This window comes from Equus caballus, chromosome 4, assembly GCF_041296265.1.
Source record: "Equus caballus isolate H_3958 breed thoroughbred chromosome 4, TB-T2T, whole genome shotgun sequence".
Classification (NCBI taxonomy): Eukaryota; Metazoa; Chordata; class Mammalia; order Perissodactyla; family Equidae; genus Equus; species Equus caballus.
The window spans coordinates 89,086,712-89,108,643 of record NC_091687.1 but is presented as its reverse complement, the minus strand read 5'-3'; the positions used below and the strand labels follow the sequence as shown (position 1 = coordinate 89,108,643).

The 21,932-nt window shown below is 50.2% G+C and overlaps 1 protein-coding gene and 1 pseudogene across 1 annotated transcript; one reads left to right on the top strand and one right to left on the bottom strand.

Moving 5' to 3' along the window:
• Nucleotides 1-685: 685 nt before the first annotated feature.
• Nucleotides 686-3,296, top strand: LOC138923698 (elongation factor 1-alpha 1 pseudogene; annotated as a pseudogene).
• Nucleotides 3,297-5,527: 2,231 nt separating this feature from the next.
• CPA1 (carboxypeptidase A1) lies at nt 5,528-12,268 on the bottom strand. The gene is made up of 10 exons (XM_001503015.5): nt 12,112-12,268; nt 11,544-11,625; nt 10,872-11,105; nt 10,527-10,628; nt 9,860-9,961; nt 9,556-9,666; nt 8,764-8,854; nt 8,058-8,257; nt 7,450-7,534; nt 5,528-5,797 (listed from the first exon to the last, which is right to left on the bottom strand). The coding sequence occupies exons 1-10, from the start codon at nt 12,174-12,176 to the stop codon at nt 5,610-5,612; spliced, it is 1,260 nt and encodes a 419-aa protein (XP_001503065.2). The 5' UTR covers nt 12,177-12,268; the 3' UTR covers nt 5,528-5,609.
• Between the last annotated feature and the right edge of the window lie 9,664 nt (nt 12,269-21,932).

The window sequence follows — 21,932 nt, the reverse complement described above, 5'->3', positions numbered from 1 at the left end:
AATAAACATTTGGCAGTCTCAGTCTCCGGGGTTGTTAGATGATGCTCACAATTTGAGTTGCCAAATTAATGTGGATCCCGAAAGCTTTGGGGAGAATTCATTACCCTTTGACAGTTTTTCAGGTTTGACGGTTTCTCCGTGCTTTTCTTCTCAGAGCTCGCCCTTCAATTGGCCAATTGGAATGTTATGGTTTGTCCTATCAGTCTCCCATAAGTAGCATCTGGGTCTTAGTGTGTTCACAGAATGTTGTTTCATCCTTATAGTCCTCAGAGCGAGAGTCCATCTGCATCTTCACATCTACCTAGTCCCACGTGCCCTTGCAAAACAATGGCTGAGATGATGAATAGCCCTGCACTGGATGAGGGAGCAATGAGCTCATATCTGGATTGTATTCAGTGACATTTCAATTTTAACTTCAGGCCACAGCCAGAAAGCTAGAAATGCAGATCTGAGTGTTAATTCAAGAGACTGCCTGAAGAATTCTCATGGACCACCAATGTCCATGAGACCTATATATAATGGTCTAGAAAAACAGAAAATGAGTTCGTTTAAAAATAAAGATTTTTGAAAAGCTCTGGAGAATAGGCATTAACATAATCAACTTCCCAGATTACTATGGAAAGTGAATGTGAGCAGAAAGTACTCTTGAGAGTGTTCATCTGAGGGGTGGCAGAGTGCTTAGGGAATGGCCCCCTACGGGGAGACACAAGAAACCCCACCCCTTGGTAGAAACACTGCTGCTCTCAGCTCTATCTGGAGTGTAAATTTTTCCAAAGATAAGATAAATGCCTTGTTCTGGGCGAGATGGTGAAATATGCCAGAACAGAAGAAATGAGTTTAGACAAATTATAAGAAAGAATCTGGGCACAAATTAAGATGCCCATGTAGATGTTTAGTGTGGATAATAAGTTGATATTAAATAACTTTACCCACAGGTTATCTGGTATATTTGAAATAGCTTTTTTTTTCTAATTATAAAAGCTTATTATAAGAAATTCAGAAAGGTATAAAGAAGAAAACCACCACCACCCAGGTAACCACGACTGTCATTGGGGAATATATCCTTCCAGGCATAGTGTGTGTGTTTCAAACAAAAATGAGATTTGTACTCAACATACTATTTTGTAACCAGCTTCTTTTTTTTTTAATGACTGTATGGAAGTATAAATCACATACCATAAAATTCATCCATTTTAAGTATCCAGTTCGATGATTTTTAGTAAGTTTACAGAGTTGTGCAACCATCACCACAATCCAATTTAGCATTTCCATCATGTGGCCAGCTTCTGTCACATAGTGTATTGTGACCATTTTTCTGTGTCAACACAGACCTCAGCAGCTTCATGAAGTTCCATTGTGTAAACATGTCATATCGGTATCAATACTAGTATGTATTTAGGTTTTTCATTTATATTTAAATTTGTATTATTACAACCTTGTACATACGTATATTTGAACTTGCCTGAATATTTTTATAAAATAAGTTCTTCTAAGCGGACTTTTTGGGTCAAAGCAGCAATTAAATTTTTATTTAATTGCCACATTGCCCCTCAGGAAGGTGGTGTAAATTTATCCTTCCACCAACAGTACATGACGGGTCTTATTTCTTCATACCCTTTATAAGACTGAGTTATCAGTCTTTATTCTTTGTCAATCTGATGGGAGAAAAATGATCTATTTGTTTTTCTTTGGGGTACAAAAACATTAGTCTTGCTTTTTTGCAATGAGTTTGCCGCCAGAACACAGGTGTCGTGAAAACTACGGGTAAATCTAAGCCAAAATGGGAAAGGAGAAGACTCAACATTATTGTCATTGGACACATAGTTTTGGGCAAGTCTACCACTACTGGCCATCTGATCTACAAGTGTGGTGGGATCAACAAAAGAACCGTCAAAAAATTTGAGAAGGAGGCTGCTGAGACAGGAGACGGCTCCTTCAAGTATGCCTGGGTCTTGGATAATCTGAAAGCTGAACTGAGCATGGTGTCATCATTGATATCTCCCTGTGGAAATTTGAGACCAGCAAGTATCATGTGACCATCTTTGGTGCCCCAGGACACAGAGACTTTATCAAAAACATGATTACGGGGACATCCCAGGCTGACTGTGACTGTCCTGAGTGTTGCTGCTGGTGCTGGTGAATTTGAAGCAGTTATCTCCAAGAACAGGTAGACCCACGAACATGCCTTTCCTGGCTTACACACTAGATGTGAAACAACCAATTGTTGAGGTTAACAAAATGGATTCCACTGAGCCACCTTACAGCCAGAAGAGAGAAGGAAATCGTTAAGGAAGTCAGCACCTACGTTAAGAAAATTGGCTACAACTCCGACACAGTAGCATTTCTGCAATTTCTGATTGGAATGGTGACAACGTGCTGGAGCCAAGTGCTAACTGCCTTGGTTCGAGGGATGGAAAGTCGCCCATAAAGATGGCAATGCCAGTGGAACCATCTTGCTTGAAGCTCTAGATTGCATCCTGCCACCAACTGAGGAGCCCTTGCATCTGCCCCTTCAGGAGGTCTACAAAATTGGTGGTATTGGCACTGTCCCTGTGGGCCTGGTGGAGACTGGTGTTTTCAAACCCGGCTTGGTGGTCAACTTTGCTCCAGTCAACATTACAACTTAAGTAAGTTCTGTTGAAATGCACCATGAAGCTTTGAGTGAAGCTCTTCCTGGGGCCAGTGTGGGCTTAAATGTCAAGAATGTGTCTGTCAAAGATATTCATCCTAGCAGTATGGCTAATGACAGCGAAAATGACCCACCAATGGAAGCAGCTGGCTTCATGACTCAGGTGATTATCCTGAACCATCCAGGCCAAGTCAGTGCTGCGTATGCAACTGTGCTGGATTGTCACAAGGCTCACACTGCTTACAAGTTTGCTGAGCTGAAAGAGAAGATTGATCTTCATTCTGGGAAGAAGCTGGAAGGTGGCCCCAAATTCTTGAAATCTGGTGGTGCTGCCATTGTTGATATGGTTCCTGGCAAGCCCGTGTGTGTTGAGAGCTTCTCTGACTATCCTCCTCTGGGTCATTTTGCATTCATGACATGAGACAGACAGTTGCTGTGGACGTCATCAAAGCAGTAGACAAGAAGGCAGCTGGAGCCGGCAAGGTCACCAGGACCGCCCAGAAGGCTCAGAAGGCTAAATGAATACTATCCCCAGTACCCGCCACCCCAGTCTGAATGAGTGGTGAGACAGCTCAGAACTGTTTGTGTCAACTGGCCATTTAAGTTTAAGTAAAAGACTGGTTAATGATCATACATCATAAAACCTTCAGAAGGAAAGGAGAATGTTTTATGGACCATTTGTTTTTGTGTGCATATGGCAGTTTTCAGTTGTTAGTTTTTAAAAACGGTACTTTTTAATGGAAACGATTTGACCAAAAATCTGTCACAGAATTTTGAGACCCGTTAAAACAAAGTTTAATGAGAAAAAAAAGAGAGAAATGTTAGTTTTTCTTTATGTAACTCCCTTTATTTATGAGCTTGCCCCCTCAAAGTTATTAATGCTTTTTCATATATGCTGCAATATTTTCTAAAATTTTTACATTTTAGCTTTGTGTTTTTATTTATAAAATAAAAATTTTTTTTACTTATAGATTTGTAAAAATATATATCTGCAAACAAAATGTAAGGTTCTCCTGCACTTGAAAATTTAAAAAAAGATATTAACCACTTCCATGTCTCCATTTAACAAGCATTAAGTGCCTACTATGCACCATGTACAGTAGGGATTAAATGTTGAACAAAACAGTGCAATCCCTGCCCTCATGGAATTTCCATTCTGGTGCTTCATTCCTTGTCTTTTCAGCTTTCTTAAGATTCTTACTTGCTCAGAGCCCTACTTTCTAAACTACAACTCAGAGAATTCAAAATAACCTGCAATTCTACAATACACAGTTTAGAAAGTTCATGAGTTCATTAGTAAAAGTGGAGAACATGCATTCAACAAATATTTATTGGGCATCCGTATGTCAAGTTCTGTTGATGGTTTTGGAGATTAAATGCCAAACAAAGTGGTCTCTGCTGTGAGGGAGCACAGTTTATTTTAAATTAAGCAATTCTACCCTTGAAGTCTAAGTAATCCAATTTTGTAAAATGATACATTGTCTTGCTAACAATATTTTTTCACTTATCAGTCTTTATTAATCAAATATAAGATCAGCTTTTTGCTTGCCCAAACTGAGCAGTTAAATGGGTTTCAGGTTATCTGCATAGATTGATGGCAAATGTTTCCCAAAAGATCACTTGAAGGAAGTGTTATAAAATCATTAGGGCATCTTTCTGTAAAGACTGAAACACCGTTTACCTTGCCTCATAAACTTACGTTTGTGTAAGTTTATGTATACTCTGTATACAGTCAGCCTCATTCTTTTTGTTTTTTAGAATGTTTGGCAACAAGAAAAAGATTAAAATAAAAAACTCCAAGATGAAAATTCCCCAACTGTCCCTTTAAAAAAAAAGCATTTGGGCTTCAGGGCATTTTATGTGGAAAAGACAATACTTTTAAGTCAGTGGAGCTGGATGCGTTGTGACACCTCTCCTGGCAGATGCAGGGAGAGGCTACCATCTTCAGCCCCAGAACCCTAGTTTGAGGAGCTACCAATCCACCCCGACCCATGTCCCAGCGACTTCTGTGGGAGTAACCCCTGCTCCACATTCACATCCTAAGAGATTTGGAATAAACAAGAGGTAGATTCTTTCTTTGAAAAAAATTGAGACACCTATGTATTGTGACGCTAGCCACCAAGTGTGTCACCACAGCCATCAGAATCACAAGCCAAAAGAGGGAAGCCAAATTCTAGGAGCTGTGGAGGTATCACGAGGAGAGCCTCATGTGTGAGAAATTTCGTGAATGATAAGGATGATGATGAATGGAACAGAAGGAGCAGAGCCAATGCACCAAAAGATGCTAGAAAGGATGTGGCAATGAAAAGTAAACTACTGTCCCTAAAGACATAGTCTTCATGATGACATAGTCTTCATGATGTACTGCGGTTAGTAAAATGTCCTGCTATTGGTGTTTGTTCTTTATCTTCAGTAAATGATTCCATTTAACCTAATTGTTTTCTTCCAATTTAATTCAGGAGACCATATTCTGCTTTATAGAAATTTGCTTTGCCCGGCTGCAACATCTATTTGGGACAGCAGTGGCCACCAGGTTTATTCTATTTCATACTCAAGGGTATTGCTTTTGTAGATGAATGGATCCCACTAGCTAGACTGTTGTACAAGCCGAATTCCTCTCCGCCGTGGGGTGCCGGGCATTTGGTTAGCAGCTGTGGCTGCTGCTTGCTACTAAGGTATGAACAAATCACCCCACTGATGAGCTGAGCTCAGGGTGGTCTAATTAAAACAGACGCCACTTGGCTACAACTTCACAGAACCTTGGAATGCAGGGGAATTTAGGGGTCATCTAGTCTAACCACCCACACATTTCGAGTGAGGCCTGCAGGAACTAATCACTTCTGCGCCAGCTTGAACAGGCAGACGCGCCACATGAGTTCCCACACACAAGCCCAGAGATTCTGTTCCATATATGCTCAAACTTTATTTCGTTGTCTGGGTGGGGCCAAAGAGGAGGCAGGGGAGAGGCTGAGGGGCCACTTCAGTAGGGGTGATTCAGGGTGTATTCCAGGATGGTCTGAAGTGCCAGCCATGTCTCCTCAGCCGTGGGTATGATCTGCGAGGCTGGCAGCAGGAAGCCATTGCTCCCGGTGTCCCGGAGCTCGAAACTGAAGGAGTACTTGATGCCCTGGTTATAGGCCCAGTCAATGGAGCTGCCGCTGGCTTGGTCTGGGGCAGAGGTAGAAACAGGAGAACAAAGGTCAATCAATCGGAAAGATGTACATGGGCCAGGCAATGATCCAAAGCCCAGAGCCTCATACGGTGTTGACTGGAGTCGGTGTCTACTAAGTGCCCACTGTGGACCAAGCAGCCTGGCTTCTTCCCAAGAAGCTCCCTCAAAGGATCTCAGACCAAGAGGCCCAGGGAGGCCCACCAGCCATGGTTCTTCTCTCACCGGGAGATGCAAGAAAGTTCCTGTGATTGTGAAAACCCCACTGAAAACCGCCCAACAGCTGCTTTGGTCGAGCCTCCAAATATCCCAGAGTTACCAGCCAGGGCAATGGGGCCTTTTGCCCCTGGGCTCTGGTCTGCAGGGGAAGCTGCAGAGGGCCTGAGTCAAGCAAAAGCCCTTTGTCTGTCTTTGCCGAGAGGTGCAGTTAAGAGTGGGAAATGAAGCCATTTTCGAATTGTGTCAGGGAGAGGGAGGAGGCTGCACGTCAGAATTTAACTTGACCACATTCAGTGAAGCAGCCTTTTGACTCAGGGTTGAAACAGTTTCCAAAGAAGACCTGGAGTCCACAAAACAAGGCCGGCCCTAGGTAAGGTCGTGACCAGCTCACTCACCACAACCCGGGCGCTGGGGCAGGAAGTCTGGGGGGGGCGTGCCGCCCTCCCACCTCTGCCCCTGTCATGTCCCCCCCCAAACACCCCCACTTCTTCAGAACTCCTGCCTCCTGTCAACTGGCAAACTTGTTGCAGAATTCCCTCAGGGCTCAACAGATCTGCCCACCCCACCTGTCTCCCACAGTCCCCTGCTGTCACTCTGCTGCAGCCACGAGGGTCTCCGTGCTGTTCCTGCTATTCCCGCAACACGCCAGGCCAGGTGACACAGTGGGGCCTTTGCTCTAGAAGGTTCCTCTGTCTGGAAGGCTCTTCCTCAGGGGGCCTCTTGGCTCCCACCCTCATTTCTTTCAACACTTGCCCAAATTTCACTCGCTTAGTGAGGTCTGCCCTTCACCTGCCTGCCCCACATCCACGCCCTTATTCCTGAGGCCCTTTACCCTGTTCTAGTTTTTTTCTTCCTCGCTAGCACTTACCACCTCACAGGCTGCATCATTTACTTATTTGTGTTTATTGTCAGTCTCCCTGGCTAGAATGTTTCCTGATCTTTGCTGATCTTATTCCCAATTGTATCCCAAGCACACAAAATACGGCCTGGTGCACAGGAAGTGTGCACTACACACTTGCGGATTTAATTCCATTCTGGAAGTGCTCCTCCCGGGGTATTACATGTACAAGTAAACTGGGAAAAGATAAGATATAGTCTCGAATTGAAGGGGATTGGACGAGGAGTATTTTTTTAAGTTGAATTTCCACAAATACCAGCAGAACTCTCCACCCAGTCCATGCATCAAGCTGGACCTAACCCCAGGACAAGGGGACAAGAGTCCACAGAGGACCTGACATGTTTGTCTGAAGGTGTCAAAGAAGGCAGAGTTCACGTCAGAAAAGGGCACCCCTGCCCACCGAGCCAGTGGTTGTCAGACGCTCCCAGATCCAGGCACCCTTGGCTACTTCCTCTAGAAGGGATGCTCTCTTGGGCAGGAAAGCCAGCTGAGCCTCCTCCTGGGGCCACCCTCGGAGCCCATGCACCCACTTACAAATTGTGGTGTAGATGCTGCCATACTGGAACTTGGTCCCATACAGAGAAGTCAGGGCTGCCACAGCAGACTTAGCCACCTCATCCTGGAGAAAACGCCAAACCAGACCACCTGTCATGGCCAGCAGCACCAGGCCCTCGGAACAGCAGGGCCAGGGTAGCCCGGGGGGCTGGCAGGGTGACCCGGGAGCGTGCGCCCCGCAGAAGTGGGTCCCCGGCAATGAGCATGGGGCCTCCTAGGCCCTGCAGGCTCAGCCCTGGGGGCTCAGCAGCTCCACAATCCTCTGACCCTGCAGGATGTCTGGCTAGCACTCCGCTGCCCTTGGTCACACTGCAGCTCCAAGTGTGAACTTGCAGTACAAGCTCAAAGTCAAGCCCTGCCTCTTGCTCTGTCATGTGACAGAAGTGACTCAACCACTCTGTGCCTCAGTTTCCCAGACCGAAAGCGAGGCTAGTCTGCCTTGCTGGTCTTCCCAATCATCGGGGTTCCGTGGGAGGAAGGGGTGCTAGGGGATAGGCCCTCAGGCCCTAAGCAGGTCCAACATGAAAACCCAAGCCTGCCCAAAGCTGCCTTTGGGATCGGAGGGCAAGCAGGGGGTCAGCACATACCAGCTCCTTCTGGTCAGCAACTGCTGCCTTTTTGTAGCCATAGGGATAGAGGAGGAGCTGGGAGTAGCTGTGGATGGAGATGAAGGCCTTGATGTTCCCATGGTCCTTCACAAAGTCCACGATAGACTTGACCTCCACTTCAGAATTGGCAGATTTGCCGTGGTAAGTCTCCGAGCAGGGGCTGCTGCTGGCTCCGGCCACTGCGGAAGGAGAGTCGGGGTAGTGGCATTCCTTGCCCCCAAGCAGTGTGGGTGTGGCCCTCACCGCTTCCAGGTCTCTGCACGGAGTTGGGGGTGAGGTGGGAAGCAGGAGGGCTCACCCCCACCCTGGGGTTAAGGAAAGGCCAGAGGCCTTTTATAACCTGGGGGTCAGCCAGGCTTGGGCAGAGCTGATGGCCAGGCCCAGGGAGGTAAGCAGGGCAACTCGAGCAAGACGGGTTCTTGTAGTGAAGTGACCACGGAGGGAAGGAGCTGGAGTTACCCTAGGAAACCCCTGAATAGGTGTCAGACCCTGGTTCCACTGGGAGGAACTTTCTTTCTACAGACCAGGGACAAGCAAATCTCAGAGCACAGCCTTCCTCACGGACAGCCTCAGAGGAGAGGCTGAGCCCCCTCCCGCCCTCACCCACAGGGCTGGATCAGGACAAAGGAGGGTAAGAAGCCATTCTGGGTCCCCTCCCTGCTCCCCAAATCACGCTGGACCTTACATCCAAAGCCAGCGTCCCAGTTCCTGTTGGGGTCGGCCCCGACACACAAGGAGCCCGAAGTGCGGGATCGAGTCTTGCGCCACAGGCGATTCTGGGGAAGGAATCAGACACTTGGTCATGGCGCCAGGCTGCGGTTCAGGGCCTGCAGAGAGCTGCGTGGGCTGCAAGCGGCCTCAGGCAACACGAAGCGCCCTGACCCAGAGCTCCGGTGTGGACACAGCGTGTGATCAGAAACCACTTTCAACTGGTCGTCAGGGAGGAAGGTCCAAGGGGGCCCTTGGTTGAAGGAGGAGAACGGAGGAAACAATGGATGGCATTTGGCCAGAGGGCTCTACTGGTGGGAAATGAAGAAGGCATAAGGTACCCCCCCAAACACATTTAGTGGGAAGCGTGCTGTACCTCCCGTAAAAATAAAATAGAACCAGCAATAAGGTTCTATTTTAATAACAGGCAGTGGGTCTCCACTGAGGGCACTTTTTTCCCCCACACCCAGACATTCAGTAATGTCTGAAGGCGTTTTTTGATTGTCTCAACTGGGGGTTGCTACTGGCATCTAGTGAGTAATAGGTCAGGATGCTGCTAAACCCTCGGCATGCCCAGGACAACCCCCCACACAAAGAATGTCCTGTCCCAAAAGTCGAGAACGCTGAGGTCAGGAACCCCTGATCAAGGAGGACCGGTGTGTGCGCCGCTCCCCCAACTACTGGGGGTTGAGATTAGGGGTGAGTAGCTTTCGGATCTTGGAGATCAGAGGCCCACCCAGCTTTCCTCAAGGACAGGAAAGGCCTGTACCGTGCTGTGGGTGTAGGCAAAACCATCAGGGTTGGTGACGATCTCCAGAAAGATGTCCAGGGAGTCAAGAACGGCGGTGATAGCTGGGTCCTGGCCATAGTCTTGCACGATCTGATGGAGGATTAGGGGGCAGAGAGGCAGAGTGGACCAGGCCAGGCCTCTGCCGTGTTAAGCAGTGGACGCCTGTCCTCGGCCTCCCTCTGCGGTCATTGCTTCTGGACGGGAAAGGGAGGCCAGGGCTTCTCTGGGCCTCAGACACCAATGCCCTACCCCGCAAGAGCCCGCCTCTCCTCCCCAGGCTTACCTTCTTTGCAAACCAGACCCCACTGGCCTGGGTGACCCACTCCCGGGAATGGATGCCCGTGTCGATCCAGATGGCGGGACGGTTTTTTCCGCCAGTGCTGAACTGGACGAGAAGAACAGAGAAGTGGTCCAGCTAGGGCCCCATCTCACGTCCTTGAAGGGGAGAGTACCCTGGGCCAGAGGCCACCTTCTCTCTGCGTATCTCCAGTTAATGCTCTGTTCGTGGGGCCATCACTTGGGTGGGGTGTAGGGGCTGGGGTAGGGATGGGGATCCCACAGAGCTGGGCCTTCTGCCCTCATATTGGCCTTGGGGCAAAGATGACTCAGCCAGACTTCCAGGCCCAGCCCCAGTCTGCTGCCCATGCACAGTTCTCTGTGGGAGGTCACATTTATCTGCACTACCCTGCCTCCAGGATACGTCCCACAATGTGACACTTGATTAAAACACTTGGCCACTTAAAAAAAGTTAAAATTGTGCGTGTATAGGTATGCACACAAATGACCAGCATGGAAATTCAGACCTTTCCAAATGTCGGCCCTGGGAGTCCAGGGACTTTCCTGTCCTGGGAGTCTCTGTGACCGTGGGCTCACCAGTGGGAGCCTATGCACAGATGTGGGTGCCCATTCTTGCACATGTGCCCATGCACATCCGCATGCAGCTCCCGTACCTTCAGCACGTAGAGGGGCCGACCTTCATAGGAGCTGCCAATCTGGAGTTTGCTGACAAGCTTCGGGTTCTCAGCCACCAGCAAGTCAATGAAGTCGTAGATCTGAGAAGGAAGAGGAGGGGAGGTGGCCTTAATGGCTCTGAGCACCTGGATGTCTCCCCTAGCAGCTCTGTTCACCAGCGTCCTGTGAGCTCTCGGATACAGAGGAGCGTGACCCAGACCACCCAGGCCATGTGGAGACAGAGTGGGCGCCACGCACACCCAGGCGGCCCCGGCTCTGGCCACATTCTGCCAGCCTGATGAAGAGCTTGGTGCTTGTGGGGAGTGGCCTCAGGGGTCCCTCACCTCCTCCAGGCTGTGGTAGGTGGCATAGTTAAAGTTGTCGGTCGAGCTGGCCCGGGCCTGGAAAGCGAGCATCTGCTCCTGCTCCTTGTCCAGCAGCGACTGCACATCCTCGATCATGATCGTGTACTCGATGCCGTGGGCCTCCAGGAAGATTTTGACAGCCTGGATGCTGGGGAAGGGCACTCGGACGTCGATGGGGGAGCCAGGCTGGGCAGGGCCCCTCCAGAAGTCCAGCTGGGGACAACAAGAGCCGGCACTGTCACAACGGACTGGAAAAGGACCAGCCTGGGAGTGGGTGTTAGTGCCAAAATTCCCCATATAATTGGGGGTGGGGCACGGGTGTTAGGGGCAGAGGGCGAAGGACTTTGTCCAGGGCGGTCAGGGAAATGGCCCAGGAAGCAGAGAGGAGGGGCTTTGAGACAGCAATCGAGAGAGAAGTACTGGAAGCAGGGGCTCCCCCTTCGCTCAGATGCTTAAGGGCAGCAAGTTTCTGGAACTAGGGGGTTTAAGTCACTTCCTAACAAGGATCAGTCCCATGGCTCCTTTTTGGGCAGCTGGAGAGAGAGAGCCCAGGCCCCAGTGGGCCCCAGGCGATCGTGGGGGCCTGAGATGGGCCCAACTGGCCTGAGAAACACCTTGGGGCCTCAGGGAGGGCTCCCCGCTTCCTCTGACCTGTAGGTGCTCCAGGTCCTCCAGCTCCTTCACCTTCTGCACTTGGGCTTCATCAGCCACAGAGATTCGGAGCACCTGGTGCCTAGGCAGAACGGGAGGGGAGACTGAGGGCCTGAGCAGCCCCTCCTGGCCGAGCACACGCCCGAGGTGGGAGTTGGGCAGCGGCCAGCCTGGAAATCCCATCCTCTGGGCTGAGGGGGGCAAAGCGTGAGGGGTCTTAGCAATGGGAGGCCTGGGCTCCTTGGAACTTTCTGGACACTACTGCTGTCCCCATCCCAGTTGAGACTCTATTTGTCTCTCCAAGGCCAGCTAGGCTTCCTCCCACCCCCTCTCCTGAAAATCCTTTCTCAGAGCTCAGATTTCCCCAGGGCTCAGGAGGCTGTCCTGACAGACCAGACCCCTGCTCAGCCCAGGTCCCCAGTCAGCCCGTCTCCCAGGGTGGGCTGGTCTGCTCCTCTCTGGCCGTCTTCCCATGCATCTGTGTGTCTGTCTCCTCTAGATGCTGGCTGGGGGCCAAGTCCTCCCTCTCTCCCCTCTGAGCACTCCCTCCTCCTCTCCACACCCCTACCCCACAAAGTCCTCTTTGCCGAGGACAGCCCCCAGCAGCACACTCAAAATCAGCAGCCTCTGCATGCTGTCCCCAGTTAGGAAGGCCAACAGAGGCTGGGAGAGGCTCCTGGGGCCTTTTAAACTCTCCCTGGACAGAGGTCTCCTGGCTATGCCCCGGAACTGTCCTCCCCTTGCACCTGGGCCCTGTCCCACGGGGAGGAGGCACATTTTGAGCTCTGACACCTTCTCACCCTCTGTGATAAAGTGGCAGGGAACAGGGCAGCTGGAAAGATAAGCCTGGCCCCAACCCCTTGGCCATGAGGGGCCGGTCTGGGCTTGAAGCCTCAGCTGGGACCCCCAGTCGCTCACAGCCCCGGGCACTTCCAGTTTGCTGACCCAGCAATGGAGAAGGAGCCAGGACTCCAGAGAGGCCACACCAGCTAGGGGCCTTGTTCGAGGCGTCCCCTTCTCCCATGTCCCTGAGCACCAGCTGTTTTGTTCCTGGGACAGAGCAAGCCAGGACCCTGTGCCCACATCCAGCTCCTGTACCTGCTGGCTCCTCAGCACCCTGGCTTTGTCCAGGGCTGCCCCTACCTGTGCACAGCACATCCCCCACTGGAGCGCATCCCCCTCTGGAGCACAGCCCCACTCCTACCAGCCCCAGAGGCCTCATGGGGGTCAGGCCACAGCAGCCGCAGCTGGGGCAGGAGCCCGACTCTCTCCAGTGTTTCCCTCCACCCCAACCGCTCTAGAGCTCAGGACTCAGGGCTGCCCGTGGTGGGAACTGTGACCAGATGTCATCTGAGCGGAAAGCGTGGTGGTGGGAAGCAGGCCCAGAGCCCCGTTGGGACTGCACAGTGTACAGGAGAAACTGGAACTCACAGAGGGGGATTGACTCTGGCTCTGGATGCTGACCTCACTACAGAGACATCTAACGCAAATCCGCCCTAATCCACCGGGGCCTGCACTGGTTTCCTGGCACCATCGGGGGCCCTGCTCTGTGTCAGGGCCCCAGGCTTGGGCACTGATGACAGCCAAGGCGGTCCTTTCTGGTTCCCATCTGTTCCCTCTGCCTTTCTACCCTCTGCCCTACCTAGACAGCCCTCTGCCGAGGCAGAGTGACCCCGTTCTATTTACCCCCAATCTCTCCTAGCCTGGCTCTGGGAAGATGATAAAACACTGACCCCATCCTCAAGAGATGTTGAGCCTCCACAAAGACTGCTCCTTTTGTGCCAGCAGCCTGCCCTCCAGGCCCCGGGGAAGGCTCACTTCCTCCCAAAAGCTTCCTCTGGTGTCCTTCTCCCTTACAAATCTGCCTCTTATCTGAATGCTCATCCCTTTGTTCTTCATTCTACCCGGCCAGGTACTGTGTTCCCCGCCGGGGTGATGCCCAAGACAGACTGGTCCCTGATCTCAGGGAGCTCACCATCTCGTGGGGAAGACAGAAGTCACCAACTACCTTGTGCTCTCTCAGGTTCTCCAAGAAACTGTTGCCAAGACAGGATGAGACGCGCAAGAGACTTCCTGGGCTGCTCTCCTCGCTGCAGAAGACCCCAGCAGCACCGTTTTCTGCGACAGGGCATGAAAATTACCGGAGGCTATGGACTCAGCACTATACGCGTACAGGAGGGTCTGGGGAAGACCTTACCAAGAAAGTGACACTTAGCCTGGGTCTTAATGACAGGATCTTGCCAGGCCGGGAAGAGAGGGGATACTTATCATACTCTTCAGTGCTTGAACACAAACTCAAATTCATTCCTCCTTAATTGTTCCTAGAGAGTTATTTCTGTCTCCCCAACGAGACTATAAATTTCCTCCAACCAGGAACCGTGTCTTACCCGTCCCTCTCGCTCTCCCTCATCCCTGAGTGCCTTGCAGTGTTCTCCAGCTTTCTAATCTGTTCCCTACCAGGAAAGAAGGTTTTGTAGAGCCTTTCTTTAGCCTGCATTATGAAAACAGTTTTTTTCTATTTCTAAATCTAAAGCTGTCCTATAATTTTGACTCTGTTTCACGCACACTACACATGTTGGGGGATGTTGGCAAATTCTTGGGCCTTCTGTGAATTCCTTCCAGAAAAGATAAGCCCATAGAACAGGAGGAGGGGGGAAGGGCCCTGCCTCGCCAAGAGGGCCTCTCGCTGCCTCTCGCCAGCAATCTAAAGTGTCCAAGAGTCAAGTAATCTGTTTTCTTGCAAGATTGGGAAAGATTAATTCAATGCTGCAAGCTGAAATTGAAGCCAGCACCGGCAGGAAGCTGAGAGCACAGCAGCAGAGGAATCGGGGTCTCAGGTGGAGGTTCAGCCTGACTCTGTGGGCCCCTCCACAGCACCTCAGGAAGCTGAAAATTGCTGAAGACCAATTTGCTAGAATGGAACCTGGGGCAGAGGGCCACAGCTCTGCCTTCCCACTCCGTGAGCGTGTTTCACGTTGGTCCAAAGAACGGGGAAAGACGAAGGCCATTAGGCGGAGCACCGAGACCCATTCGCATGAGAAAGGAACCACCAGGCTAGCATCTAGATCCAAGGACAGGTCACCACATGCAAACAGACGGAGGCCTGCTATAGCATCGACCAGTGTTCAGTGTCCCTCCCTTCTTCCAGCCTGAACAAACCCAGATTGTGTGCAGGTGTCACGCCTCGGGAAAGTCACCCAATTGCCAGCTCAGGGATAAATTCTAAGATTGGTCTAAGACGACTGAGAAATCCCTTCTCATTTGCCAGTGATTGGTTTAGAGCCAGGCATGTGACCCAGGTTTGCCAATGACATGCGAGGGGAGGCCAGCAAGGAAGCTTCTAGCAAATATCTCCCAACTCTTGAGAAGGAGGCACTTTTCTCTGGATATTGTCAAATCTGTTGCCCCATCTTTGGACTACGTAATAGGAAAGAATATACACTTCCTTTTTATTAATTGGGGTTTCTGTTGTTGCTATAGAAAGCATTCTAACTGATGCATTCACCAAGCTCTTAAGGTGCTGGTATTGTCAGAGGACAACACAATTTTAGCCTGGGAGAGCCTTTACGTGACATGGAGAAAGGGACCCTTCCCTCTCTGGGCAATCATAGTCCCTTATCCCCTTAGCAGAATGCCTTTGTGCAGTGCACAAACTGAACAACTATCCGTGGCAGCCTTGTTGCCAGAGAATGTCCAAGCATGGTAAACAGAGGCTGTAAGGCAATGCTAAGAGAACACCACCACCCCCAAACCAAAACCTAGAAAATGGTTGTAAAAGAGGCAGAAGGAGAACCAGTGCCCCACCCCATGTCCATTTTAGTGATCAAAGGGGGACAGTGGACAAGAGAAATCCTTGAAGAGAGCACAAGTGGGTGCAGTCAGAATGACTGGATGCAGTAGCTGGATGAGACTTCAGGAGCCTCCCCTTGGCAAGTGTGCTTGAGGTCACACATGGTACAGCTGTGTGTATGGGAAGAGAAGTCTATGAGAATTTGGGGCAGCCGTGTGGTGCACTGTAGTGAACATTTCTCACTTTCCCCGCCAAGGGGCCTCCTCCTTCTGGCAACAGCATCTCCATTTTCCCTTGTGGAGGGAAGGACCCCCCTTCCCGACTCTGATTCAGGTGGACCTAGCCACCCCACCCCCACCCCAGCTCTAGGGATGGGCCAACAAGTTGGTTTTCTGCCGCATATGACTGAAAAAAGTGCATAGCCAACACAAAGACATTCTCTAGCTTCAGAAAAGAGCAAAATGGGGCAGGGGATGCCTTTTAAAAGTAGATGGCCACAAACCCGTTAGATGATTTGGGGCGGGTCACTGCATATCCCTGGGCCTCAGTTTCCTCATCTATGAAATGAGGGAGTTGGTCAGAATGATCTCTGTGGTCCCTTCCAGCTGTGACACTTTAAGAGTTTAGGACAAAAAAACTACACTTAGATATCACCTTACACCTGTTAGATGGCAAAAATATCCAAAACCAAGAGTGACAAATGTTGGAGAGGGTGTGGAGAAAGAGGAACCCTCATACACTGTTGGTGGGAATGCAAACTGGTGCAGCCACTGTGGAAAACAGTATGGAGATTTCTCAAAAAGTTAAAAATAGAAATACCTTATGACCCAGCCATCCCACTACTGGGTATCTATCCTAAGAACCTGAAATCAGCAATTCCAAAAGTCCCATGCACCCCTATGTTCATCGCAACATTAATCACAACAGCCAAGATATGGAACCAACCTAAGTGCCCAGCAACTGATGATTGGATAAAGAAGATATGGTATATATATACAATGGAATACTACTCGGCCGTAAAAAAGGACAAAGTCATCCCATTCACAACAACATGGATAGACCTTGAGGGTATTATGTTAAGTGAAATAAGCCAGACAGAGAAAGACGAACTCTGTATGACTCCACTCATAGGTGGTAGTTAACATATAGACAAAGAGAACTGATTGGTGGTTACCAGGGGAAAGGGGGGGTGGGGGGAGGGCACTAAGGGTGAAGTGATGTACTTACAACATGACTAATAATAATGCACAAATGTAATTTCACAAGGTTGTTAATTATCAAAATCTTAATTTTAAAAAAAAGAGTCTAGGACATGTATTTTTCACTCCCAAACAAATCACAATTGTGGTGACAGGTCTGGGCTTGCCAGGGTTGTGAAGCGATCAGAATAAAGCCACAGGGGCCTTGGGGCTTGTGATGGGTAAGTGTTCCCAGGGTAGGGTAGGTCGAGAGTGGCCACATCCTGCTGAGGCTGCAGGGGGTGGTCCCAGGGCTTGATGACATCATGGAAGGCTGGGAGGAGAAGGTCCGTCAGTGGCCTCTTTTCTTTCTTTCTTTCTTTCTTTTTTTTTTGCTGAAGAAGATTAGCCCTGAGCTAACATCTGTGCCAGTCTTCCTCTACTTTATATGCGGGTCACCACCACAGCATGGCTGATGAGTGGTGTAGGTCTGCACCTGGGATCCGAACCAGTGAACCCAGGTGACCAAAGTGGAGCGCACCAATCTTAACCACTATGCCACAGGGTCAGCCCCCCTAGCTGCCTTTTTGAGTTTTTCCCAGGAGAGCATATTTGCATGTTTGCTATGAAGCTGTACAATTGTCACTTTAAAGTAGCTAGCGGTGTTTGTCCCCAGAATGGAGGCAGAATTTTTCTCTGGAGGAAGAGTCACCTGAAGAGAGAAGTGAGTCTTTAAGAAATGTCAAGTCAGAGGCCAAATCTCAGAAGGGAGACATGGAAGAAAGAGGAACTAAACAGGAATGTCCAGTACTGTAAAAGGACAAGTAGAGGAGGGGAGGTTGGCTTCTCACGGAACCTGAGAGAGGAGCTGGGGAGCACTTGGAGGGGCATCCCTAAACTTGGGGGGCAGGACAGGCCGCTCCAGCCACCTGGGAGTGGGCAGGGGCTCCAGGAGAGCGAAGGAGGTAGGGGTCACCCCATGCAGGGACATGAGCCACCAACTCCAGAGCTCTCCAGCGTCCCACTGAAGTGTTTTATTTTCTACATTGTGTTACCCTTCTGGATTCTCATGCAAAATTTTGTGACATGTTGCCCTGCGGTCTTAGCTATGCTTTGGGGAAGTGAGGGAGGTCGGCTGAGGGGCAGGAGGGCGGATGGCGAGCCACAGAGCTGGGCGCAGCTGGTTAGGAGAGAGCAGGAGGCCAGGCAAGAGGCCAGGGAGTGACAAGCCAGATGAATGGGTTTGCAAACAAGTTCTCATTCCCCAGGATTGTCCCAGCTCCTCCGGGAAGGAGACCCTCCAAAGGCTGAGCAGGCTGAAGTTGTCCTTCAGGACCAGCCTCCGCAGCAAGGGCATCATTTGCCCCCAAGCTGGAGGCGTGGGGTGGCTCCCCCAGTCTCTGAAGCCCTGACGCGCCCCATGTTCACTGGATTCGCTCTCAGCCCAGACTAAGTGGCTGCCTGGGCCTTCTGATTTTTCTAAAGGAGCTTTTTAAGATTTGGTTTTATTTTTCAGTAAGGCCGTTTTCTCTCTGGCTCTGTCTGGAGCCGTCAGAGGGGAGGTGGAGGAGGACAGGGGACGTGACAGGCACCTCAGCGGCCGCCCTGGACCGCGGCCATCAGCCCATCCTCTGGGCCTCTGCGCCTGCCCTGCCCTCACACAGGACTCTCACATCCCACGCCGCCTGCCTGGCTTGTTTTTTTAAGACGGCAATAACCGCAAACATTCACTGGGCTTCTTTCTAGCTTTCCATATGTATAATCGTTCTTTCTCTCTTCAGCTTTTCCAATGTTTTTTTCTTTTAAATAAATCCTCATAAATTTTCCTGGTGAAAAGGATGAAAAAACATACCTAGAAAGAGCAGTTTGTTGGGAGGAAAAAAAAAAAACCCCAGAATGTAGAAAAACTGAATTCCTGTTTAGCATTATATACCTAGGAAAATGAAAAAAAAAAAGTACAGGTTTTATGAAAAACAGAAGATTATAATATCTCTAAAACTTGCACGTCTCAGTCTTGAGCTTTTATTTGATAAACTTAACCCTCCAGCCATCACCTCCCTGGGCTTGGTGAGATGACCCCTCGGTCCAGGAGGAAGACCCCTGGCTTTGGTCTTCTCTGGGCCTTTAGGTTCATGTGGGGCCTTGCGCAGTTCAGGTGACGCAGAGGCCCCCAATCTTTGTAACTGAAAATAAGGGAGTTGGACTAGAAGCTTTTAAAGGAACGTTCTTTTGGGAAGTTCTGTGGCTGTGTGATTAAGTCAGTCACTTGATGAACCAGAGCAAAAAAAACGGATTCAGAGGCCCCTTCAGATCCTTTCCCCGCTCAGAGAAGCTGCAGCAGACTCCACTGGCTGCCTTCCCAATATTCATTCTCTCCTTCCTCCTTACCGACAGAACTCTAATTTTATTTGCAGCAGTGATGCGCCCAGCTATAGAGCAATTTCCCAGCCTCCTTTGCAGCTGGGCATGGCCACCTGACAGTCCCAGCCAATAAGATATAAGCTGAAGTCCATGGATGGGCCATATTTTTTACCCCTTGTCCTTCCTGCATGGAATTCAGTCATATGATGGAGACAAGGGGTCAAAATGATGGCACAGCAACAAAGCAGAACAGATCAGAGGGATCCGGGTCCCCAAAGCACCAAGGAGTCACTGAACTAGCCCTGGGCTGCTCACCTCAGACGACTTCCTCTTACATGACAGAAATAAAATCCTGATCTGGTTAGGCCACCGTAAGGTGGGTTTCTGTCACATAATGCTAAACCTAGTCCTAACTTGTACTAGGCTGAAGAGGAGAAACACTCCTTCAACTAACATTGAGTACCTACTGTGCGCCTGACAGGAACTGAGTAAGGGTGATAATCCAGACATGGTCCCTACCCTCACGAGCTCTCAAACTAGTGGCAGAGGCAAACAACAACAAATAAACAAGGAAGTCAACTAATCATCATTGTTATCAAGGAAATAAATAAGGCCTTGGAAAAGAGAATAACAGAAGATCTACTTCCAATGGATGGTCCTAGAAGGACCAGTGAGAAAATGCTATTGAAGGGGAAAATTTAAGGACTGGGCCATTTCCAGGAAGAGTGGAAGGAAAGAATGTTCCAGAACAGAAGGAGCAGCACATGCCAAGCCCTGTAGTTTGGAAGGGGCTTTCGTCCTGAAGGAACGGAGAAGAAGCCAGTGAGGCTGGGCTGGTGAGTGAGGGGGCGAGAAGTATTGAAACAATGTGGGAGAGGTAAGCGGGGCTGATCATGGAGCGCCTTCGCGGGGTTTAAGTCACTGAAGGGTTTTAAGAGGAAAGTTGCCTTTCGAGAAGACCCCCATCTGGAAAGCAGCTTAGACTCACCTCTGCTGGCAACACAGAGATCTTGCCAACAAGTTCCCGGCCCCTGGTTCTGAGGGCCTTTGGCTGTGACTCAAGTTCAGGTTCTGGAGGCAGATGATGAACGGTCGCCTGAAGGCTGGTCCCAGCCCTGCCACTCAGTAGCCATGTGCCCTTCGACCACCATCCTCTCTGAGCCTGAGCTTCCTCCTCTGAAAATAAGGACACTAATAGGCCTACCTCTTAGAGCTAGGAGGAAGCAATGTGGTGTGTCCTACTGGGAACCATGCCTGGCACATAGTAAGTACTAGAAAAGAGTGTATTATTTTCACTGTTACTGGGAAACCCACCAGTGTCCAGATATTCCTGCCTCTAGGCCAGTGCTTCTCCAGCTTGGCATTAGAATCACACGGGTCCCATCCCCAGAGCTTCTGATTCAGCGGGTCTAGGGGGCGCCCAAGAATTTGCGTTTCCAGCAAGCTCCCCATTGACGCTGATGCTGTGGTCTGCAGACCACACTGCATTAGGTCAGGATCAAGGTGGCCCCTCGGGAATATTTTGGAGAAGGATGACTGGCCTCCTGCTGTTGTAGCTACCTTCAGCCCTACTGGACAATGGCAGAGGGTGGGAGACCCAAAGCCCCAATGCCCCCTGGAAGACTCGAGTGTGTTCCCTCTGGGAGGGAGGAGAGCAGGGATCAGAGGTTGTCAGCTTGTAAGGACTTCCGAACTCCCGGGACAGATGGTAAAAATGCAGATGTGGGGGTCAACCCCAGAGATCTGCTTCCGTCTGGGGATGGAACCCATGTATCTTCATGTTAAATGACCCCCCGTGGATTCTGCTGCAGGTGCGGCCACGGCCACACTCAGACAAATGGTAACACAGGTTTGGGAGTTAGCCAAACCCAAGCTCAAGTCTACCTCAGCAACTTCCCATCCACTTGGCCTTGCGCGGCCTTTAAAACCTCTCCAAATCGTGCTTTCCTTATCTGAAAAATGAGCTTATTGATACCAGTAACATCCTCCCCATGAGGATGAAATAAAAATATTTGTGCAGAGAGCATAAAAGTTATAATCACAGACTCCAGTGTGTGAAGGTATAACTTGCTTTATTTATCTACAGCTTCTATTAACTTAGCCCGTGACCTGGTATTTCCGCTAATAGCAGAAAACTTCAGCTTGGAAATTCTAGCTCACTCAGACCACTTCCAGCTTTAAAAAAAACTCAGTCTCTTTTGGGAAGCTGCAGACTGCAGAGGGATTTTCTCCTCCTCCGTCCTTGGCTCTTCCCCTTTGGGTTCTTCAGGGGTTCAACATCCTGCTTTCCTCAGGCCTTCCACATGGCACAGCTGGTTCTGGGCATAGGTGTTCCCAGTCAATGCCCACTGTGCCACCACGGCCACTGGCTGCATGGCCCCTAGGCTCAGCCTTTTTGCCTCTACCCGAGGCCTCCTCAGCCGCCAACCTTCTCATTTCTTTGTTCAGAGCTCTCAAGAGCTGTACCGCTGTGGTGCACCCATCCATATGGCTGCCTCTAATCACCTGCCCAGACCCCTCGCTCAGCCATTGTTAATCTGCTGCTCAGGCGCCATACTGGACACGGGCCTTACCTGGGGTCTTGACCATCGTTGATCTCCTCCTTCTGCTCACTGGTCCAACCTCTGTCTCCCTTTACAGGTTGAGTATAAGGGGGGCTTGTTTTTATTTTACCCTGCTTTCTTCCCTGTCTGTGATTTGCAGTAAGACCCTGTGCTCTGTGTCCTGCGGGGGCTGACTCACAGCTACCCACAACCCTTTTCTTTTGCAACAATAGCAACAACAAAAGTCTGGCCTTTGCAAATGAGTCTTGCTTCTGCCTCAAACTTAATTCGGCTCTCCAGTTGTTCTTTCTTCTTGGAGGTACCTGCCTTCCCCTGAGGGCAGGGCAGACAGACCCACTATCCCTGCTCCCCAGTGGTGGAGGAAGGCAAAAGGTACAAGGAAGCCTGAGGATGGGGGAAGGCTCCTCATTAGTGTCTCAGAATAGCGCTCCTTTCTCTTGCTTAGATGAAGTGCTTATTACTGCATGGCCTGGCCTGGAGTAACTGCTCAGTGCCT